Source organism: Monopterus albus, unplaced genomic scaffold (genome assembly GCF_001952655.1).
Source record: "Monopterus albus unplaced genomic scaffold, M_albus_1.0 scaffold261.1, whole genome shotgun sequence".
NCBI lineage: Eukaryota > Metazoa > Chordata > Actinopteri > Synbranchiformes > Synbranchidae > Monopterus > Monopterus albus.
Genome location: NW_018128141.1, coordinates 464,695 through 472,349, shown reverse-complemented (window position 1 = coordinate 472,349; position 7,655 = coordinate 464,695). Strand labels below are relative to the sequence as shown.

Sequence of the window (7,655 nt, the reverse complement as noted above, 5' to 3'; positions counted from 1 at the left end):
GGCCGGAGTGTGCGTGCGGGCCTGCCGAGGGGCCCGCCGGGCTCAGGGCGGCGGGCCAGCGGTGGCTTTCTTCCATCCATACTGCAACGCCGGAGGAGGCGGGGAGCGGGTCCTGTGGTGCTCCCTGAGGGCCCTCATGCATCGGTACGGGAGGTTCTGCTGTCTCCATTTTGTCTGTCTTATGAATCGAAAGCAAAACTCGAGGCACGGTGCCGGTTTGTCCCGGATGATCGCGCTTTCATGCCGCAACCTGAAGCCACGTCAAGTTGTCGCACATCAACAGAATAACACATGTTGTCCGATGGAACGGTGAACGGCAAATGTGGGCACCAGATCCTCCCAGTAGCCCGTAGCTTTTGATCGCAAATCAGAAGCATTTGTTGTCAACAGGTGCCTGTTAGTTTATAACAAAAAGCATCACATTTTATAAGCTCTTCACTTGTTTTTATGCACCAATCTCCATGAGGAATGAAATGCTGACAGTTTGGAACTTTTGCTTGAGAAATTATGGTAATGGTTCCTAATAGCTCGTTATTTTTATGCTCACTGTCTGTTTCAGCTCTAAAATCTGGTTATAAGTATTAATTCTAAAGTAAAAGACATAGTCACACATCTAGAGTAGGATATGAAATAGGAGAAATCACATATCAGGTATTTTTGGTCTGTAGGTGAGACAAGAGCTGCTCTTATTAAACTGCATAATGTCCCACTGTGGCTGAAGTTTTTGGACCTGAACCAGAAGCACTGCCTGAATAAAACTTAACAGACCTAGTCTGAATCACTGAAACAGACTGCTTTGTGTTCATCCCAGATACCCTGGCATGTCCTTCGTGGTTTACACAGGCGATCATGGAGTGACTGGAGAGCATATTCTGGAGGGAGCCCAGCAGCGTTTCAACATCACACTGCCTCGACCCGTCACCTTCATCTTCCTGCATCACCGCGTGCTGGTGGAGGCCAAGTCGTACCCTCACTTCACCTTGCTGGGCCAGAGCACAGGCTCCATGTTTCTTGGTAAGGCCGGGTCACCCCCATCCTCAGTTTGCTTTGGTAGGGCCTGACACCAGTGAGGTCAGGGCAGGTCTTGCATCTAATAATATAATTTTTTCAGGTATTGGGAGACCTTATAGATTTATAGAGAGTCAAAGTGAAAGTCAAAGCTTTAAATACAGTCCCAGAAGTTAGAAGGGTCCATTTTAAAACCAACTGACATTTGTGACAATGTTAATAACTACAAACCCAGCCTTGGATTATATGGAACGACGTATGACATTTTTATATGACAGAACCGTAAATTCACTTACATTTCAAGTGTTTTGGAGCTTTAATTCATTTTTTGTTCCTCTTCATCATCTTCCAAGAAACGGGGGTCATGTAAGAGAGGGCCTGTGTGTGTGTGTTTTAGGTTGGGAGGCTCTTACGGCCTTTGTTCCTGACCTGTACGTGGACTCCATGGGCTACGCCTTCACCCTGCCAATCTTCCGCTACCTGGGAGGCTGTAAAGTGGCGAGCTATGTTCACTATCCCACCGTCAGTACCGACATGCTGTCTGTGGTCAGAGAGGGGACCCCCAGGTAACACCACCCACTCACACCTGTCAGTCAAAACAGGGGACTTTAAAAACCTGGGACTTACTGATGGTTTCAGCCTCTGTCACCACCATAGAAGAGCTAGCAGACAGGTTTTATACACCATTTAGTAAAGAAGCTTAGATTTTAAATACATCAGTTTCCTGTATATGAACAATCAAGTACGTGTGCCCAGCATCGGGGAGTGTCATAACAGCTCATACTGTATGCTGACATTCAGAACTAGGAGAACAAGGTTTTTAAATGTAACCAGTTTAGCACAGACATACCTTGTGTCCTCCAGGTTCAACAATGCCAACTTCATCTCCAGGAACCCAGTGCTGAGTGCAGTGAAGGTGGTGTACTACTGCTGCTTCGCGCTGCTCTATGGCCTGGCCGGCTCCTGCAGTGATGTCATCATGGTGAACTCCACCTGGACGCTGGGACACATCCTGGCTCTGTGGCGCTCCCCGAGCCGCACCAGCATTGTCTACCCGCCCTGCAATGTCGGGGCCTTCCTGGACATCCCGCTGGAGGAGGACGATGGAAATGAGATGGAGGACGGCTGGGAGGAGCTTGGGCAGGAGTTGGGGAGAGGAGAGGATGAGAAAGGAGGAGGCAGAGAGGACAGCAAGTGCCACTCCATCGTGTCAGTGGGTCAGTTCAGACCCGAGAAAGACCATGGACTGCAGATTCGGGCATTCCGCAAACTCTTGGACAGGAAAGGGGAGGGGCCTGCGGGGCGGGAGTCCTGTCGGTTGGTGCTGATTGGTGGATGCAGGAACCAGGAGGATGAGGAGAGGGTGTTGATGCTGCGGGGGCTTTGTCAGGAGATGGGGTTGTCAGACAAGGTTGACTTCAAACTCAACATCCCCTTTGAGGAGCTGAGGAGAGAGCTGGTGGACGCCACCATCGGTCTGCACACCATGTGGAATGAACACTTTGGCATAGGTGGGGACAACACACACACAGTCACCTGTAGTGTGTTTATATAACTGTACAGGTATTTTCTCCATTTACCACTGTGGAGATAACTGTAACACTCACTGCTGCAGTCGTTTGGCTGTATAAAGTGATACTAACCTCATATGTAAACTGTTGTATTTGTGAAACAACACAGTGCCATTACCAGAACAAAGTGTGGCTCATCTTTAAGAGGAAACAGCTGTTTTCAGTGCAGAGACAGTTGCTTTCTGTCCACCATGTTGGCCTTTCATGAAGTATCTACTAGGGATGGGTGTTTCAAGCTCAAATACTATTTGATATTTGCTGGAAACTATTCAGCAATCCGTCTCCTCTCTGTCTGTCTCAGGAGTGGTGGAGTGCATGGCTGCAGGCACCATCATTCTCGCCCACAAGTCCGGGGGTCCGAAGCTGGACATCGTGGTGCCGTATGAGGGTGGACAGACAGGCTTCCTGGCTGACAGTGAGGACAGCTATGCCGCTGCCATGGAAACCATCCTGGCACTGTCACCATCGGCTAGACTGGAGATCAGGCAAAATGCTCGGCGCTCTGTGGAGCGATTCTCCGACCAGGAGTTTGGGGTTTCTTTCCTTGCTGCCATGGAGTCTCTGATGACAAAACTGGAGTGATGAGGAAGAACAGGCCTGGTGTCCAGCAGGGACCAGGACTTTATTAGTCATGTGTTTTTTAATTAGTGCTATGCAGAGGGTCATATCTGTGATTAATATAAGCTAAGTTTTCAGTGCTAGTTAAGTGTGACATGGCGCCTCACTCCCAATTAAAAACAATACTGAAACAAGCTGGCGTAGTCAAGACAGGTCCCTGGTGGAGACCCAGAGCTAGAACAGCCCTGAACCTCTGCCTTAGCAGAGGGCATTTTCAGTGACTCTGCATGTGTCCAGCTCACATCAGGTGTTATATTAGTTTTTACACTGGAAGCACGACGATCAAACAGATGCAGACACAGAGGATCAGCCAAGATGAGGTTTTGTACAACATGGAGACCTGTTAACAGATCGTTAATGCCACAGTGGAGTTTTATATTCAGCTTAGAAAGGCAGACCATGCACTTTAAGTAGTTGAACATAAAAGTCATGTGGGATTTATCATTAAGTCCGTTCAGCCGGTCTAATCTGCTGAGGTGACGCTGTCTGGGTACCAGCTCATCAGACAGCTGGAGGGTGATTTTGGGAAATCTTAGATAAGAATAATATGATCACTTTCAAAACTCTGGTCCAAGTTCTGTTGTGTCTGGCTGACAGTAGAAGTAAGTGCCAGCCTTCATAAAGAGAGCAAAGGTTTCCAGAACTGTCTGATTTACATTTTGCATCTCCTCAGTGAGCAAGAAAAAAAAAGACAAATGCATCCAGGAACCACCTGGGTTTTGTTGAGAGGTGAGTACTGGACTCCATGCAGCCTGGCCCATCAGTAGCTGTACAAGAAACATCTCCAGTTACTGGGCTCGTTGCTTGTGGTACTTCTGTTTCTGAGTGTGTTAAAAGCAGCTAGGACATGGACACACTGCACATGAACGATACTGTTGCATGCAGCTCTTTGATCACAAGTTGAACATATCGCCTTAAACGGTGATGATCTGTCAGTGCTGTGTTCACTACCTGTAAATCAGACAGCTGCTGTCAAAGTTCTTTGTTCTTTACAGAGTTAGGCTAGCGGGTTTTCCCCCAGCCTTCAGCCACCGTGCTAAGCTAAACACACGCTGAATATTTACCAAAATGTGCTCCCTCAAAGCATTTATTACACTGCGAAGAGAATTTTCTTTTAGAGCTACATTCCCTGCTAGGGAACAGCTTCTCATTTGAAGCCACTTTGAGTCAGTTAAAATATGAAATACTTGAAGCTTAATATAAGATAAATTGTTGCTCTGTTGGTCTATATTAAATTGAATATTTTGGGGTTTTAGCCTGCTGGTCAGACAACATGAGACGCTTTATGATCAGTGTTTCTTTTCTCTGATGTTTTATAAACTAAACAATTAATTTAGATAAGTGGATTAATTGCTAATGAACACAATCATTAGTTGCAGTCCTCGAGTGGAAGTGACATATGGAGTTCATACTGATGTGACTTTCTAGTTTTGGTTTCCTGTTTGAAATGTTTTCCTGTGTCAAAGAAGTTCACTGAAGACTTGTCACTTGATGATTTCTGTCTACTTTGAAGAAGCATGTGTTGGCAATGGCCAAATCTTTCCTATTTAAATGTTGTTTCACTTCCTTCGTTCTTGTTTGTGACGAGGTACAGGCATGGAGATCAAATAGCAATTATTAAGAGAATCTTTATTTTGAAAGAGGCTTATTTACTATGTAGAGAGATGCTGGGAGTTTGTTTCACTGAGAAAATGAAATTCACCTTAAACAATACTGCAGTAAATACACCCATCATGTTACATGCCTACTGTGTGCTGCTCTGGAGTTATTATTGTATCAGACTGTCAGTGAAGATTTGACTGAATTTAGTTGAACGACCTCCCACCTGCTGCCGCCTTATTGTCCAACTCACTCAGAATGAAGACTTGCATGTTTGCCAGCGCTCAGGTCATCTGATGCTGTTTATTTAAAGACGTGTCATCATCTGTGTGGGACTCTCCTGGACGCTCAGACCGATAGTCACATTGTTCAGGCTCAGAGGAAACAGCCGCAGCTGGGGAATCCTCCACCTCTGGTTGGATTTGTTGATGGTCAGCAGACCTCACTGCACCTCCCCGCCCCCCACTGCTGCACTGTCCTCCGGAATTCCTGCCTCGTCTGAGCTCCCATCCTTCGTGACAAACAGGTTTTTCTCTTCTCTGAGCTCGTCCTCCGACTCCTCAAAGTTCCTGATGAGAATGGAGAAAATTTAAATTGTTTCATGAAGATTTAGAGTTTTGTCTGATGAAACATGATCAGTCATTTAAGTGATTAGTCAGCAGAAAATTAAACTATTTTAGTCTAAATTTGTGATTTTCAAATGTCAGTAAACAGTAAATAAGTTTTAGACTGTTGCTTAGACAAAACATTAGTAGATGTCACTGTGGGCTGTTGGAAATTATTAGATGTTTTTCACAATTCTGAGTGTTTTTAAACAGAAATAATTGATTAATTTAAAATAAAAATAATATTGGCTTTGTTTGGTCTTTAAAACATAAAAAGGATCCAACAAACACTCATAGATATAAAATGTATTGTAGGGCCAAAAGGGCAGAAACTTCTCACATGTAAGAACCTGAAATCATCAAATTAACCTTCAAAAATTAAACCATCATTCAGTTATCAATAACAAAGAGTACAGAGTGAAGCGACCAGAGCGTTGACTTACGTGTCGTCATCGTCTGACCTCGGCCTCCCTACCTGGTCTTCCTCCTCCTCCTCCTCCTCGGTCTGATCTTGCTCCCCCTCCTCCATCTCCATCTCCATCTCCACCTCTTCCTCTTCCTCCTCCGCTCTGTCCTGCTCTGGCTCTGAATCTGTCAGTGCAGACACTTTAGCGTGAGCCCAGTCGAGGTCTGTTCCAGTCTAACTAAATGCATCACTGTTTTATTTTACAGTAAAAGTCCAAACTGGCTGCCAGTTCGTTCTGCAGCAGTGTGTGGGCGTTGTCTGACCTGCAGGCACTGAGTCCAGAGTTGACGATATGAGTTCAGCCTGAGCCAAAGCATCCAGCAGGGTGTTTGGGGGGCCATCAACCCACTGTTTGCGACCTGCAGCTGCCTCGTCTAAGGGCGCACGGGGACAGGCCACATACACATGTCATACTGTGCTACAACAATCCATCTGTTCTCAACAGATCTCTGACAACAATTGTTGAGTTGTTGTCAAATGTTGTCGTCATGCAGAAGGGTCAGAGGTGTCACTGTCATCATAAACTACCAGAACTCTCACTTCCTGTCTGGCACTACCACTCTGCATCGGTGTAATAAAATAGACCGTGGGCAATTCTGAGTTAAATGTGCAATAACAGAACTAACAACAGATGACAAACCTTTCTTCACCTTCACTCAGTTGTGTTACAGGTGTAGCGCACCTTGTTCAGCCTCGACCACGGTGTTGTAGATGGAGTTGACGTCCATGTTGGCGAGTGCTTCCAGCAGAGTCTGAGGGCTCCTCTGCCTCAACCCCTTCCTCAGCTGTGACCAGTCCTGGAGCTTCAACTCCTCCCCCTCCTGGAAGCTCAGCGTCTGGTTCAAAGGATGTGGGTCCTGTTCAGGGAGGCAGGGATAGAGTGAGAGAAAGAAAAGAGAAAATGTGAAAAGGCATCGTCTTCCATCCATTACTCACCTCCTCTTCTTCTTTTCTTCTCTCCTCTTTCTCCTTTCCTGTGTCTTCTTTCATCCCATTGTCATCTAACCAGATCTCAAACATGATTCCCTTCTGCGGAAGTGACAAAAACATACGTATACTGTAAAGGACAGTCACACTTTCATCTTTTTTCAGGATTGTACTATTTTTATTTCCTACATCAGGTGGTTCATGATGCATTCAGACCTGTCTGTAAAATAACACAACCACATGTAGGTGACACATTAGTCGAAATTGTCTTTAGTAACTAAGGACAAACAGTTTGGCAGCTTAGGGCCTACAATGGGCTGCAGACCTTTAGTTCACACGTCACAGGAGGAAAACACAAAGTGTGACGAGGCCAAAGTCAGCAGGTGAGACCAGGTGTGCCAACAACCGGGGGCTTATTTTTTAGCAAGGAAATGTTGAAGGAAATCGTGTCATCTGCATTATCAATATATCCTTCCATCCATGTATCCTGGAGAGCGTTGTGGGAGCGCTGGAGCCAATCCCAGCTGACACTGGGCACCAGGCAGGGTACACTACCACAGGGCTGACACTTAGATACCGTCATCCATTTACACTCACGTTCACACAGAGGTCACCAGTCAGCCTGTGTGTCTTCAGACTGGGGGACGAAGTGCCCAGAGGAAAGGCACAGGGAGAACATGCAAACTCAGCAACAAATGATAGAAGCAGACTAAATCATAACTCTCATGTAAAGACACAGCTTCTCAATGTGCACTTGGTCTAATCTCACCTTGTCTTTGTGTTTTCTCTCCAGCACTCTCCTCTGATCTCTGGTGTCCTCTCTGATTTGCCTCAGGGCTGCTTCGACGTCCTGCAGCAGGA

At 46.1% G+C, this 7,655-nt stretch overlaps 2 protein-coding genes across 2 annotated transcripts in view; one reads left to right on the top strand and one right to left on the bottom strand.

Moving 5' to 3' along the window:
• LOC109972602 (GDP-Man:Man(3)GlcNAc(2)-PP-Dol alpha-1,2-mannosyltransferase-like) overlaps window positions 1–4,941 on the top strand; it is a 5,390-nt gene extending 449 nt beyond the window's left edge. Inside the window, exons 3-7 of the mRNA XM_020621571.1 lie at window positions 30–144; window positions 812–1,014; window positions 1,406–1,574; window positions 1,873–2,519; window positions 2,881–4,941. Coding sequence (XP_020477227.1) covers window positions 30–144; window positions 812–1,014; window positions 1,406–1,574; window positions 1,873–2,519; window positions 2,881–3,161 — 1,415 coding nt within the window. The 3' untranslated portion in view covers window positions 3,162–4,941. The remainder of the gene's footprint in view (window positions 1–29; window positions 145–811; window positions 1,015–1,405; window positions 1,575–1,872; window positions 2,520–2,880) is intronic.
• A 931-nt stretch (window positions 4,942–5,872) lies between these two features.
• The window catches only part of LOC109972591 (serine/threonine-protein kinase Nek5), a 23,717-nt gene continuing 21,934 nt past the window's right edge, over window positions 5,873–7,655 (bottom strand). Inside the window, exons 19-24 of the mRNA XM_020621549.1 lie at window positions 7,564–7,644; window positions 6,804–6,896; window positions 6,550–6,724; window positions 6,131–6,241; window positions 5,917–5,992; window positions 5,873–5,876 (exon numbers count right to left, since the gene is read on the bottom strand). Coding sequence (XP_020477205.1) covers window positions 5,873–5,876; window positions 5,917–5,992; window positions 6,131–6,241; window positions 6,550–6,724; window positions 6,804–6,896; window positions 7,564–7,644 — 540 coding nt within the window. The remainder of the gene's footprint in view (window positions 5,877–5,916; window positions 5,993–6,130; window positions 6,242–6,549; window positions 6,725–6,803; window positions 6,897–7,563; window positions 7,645–7,655) is intronic.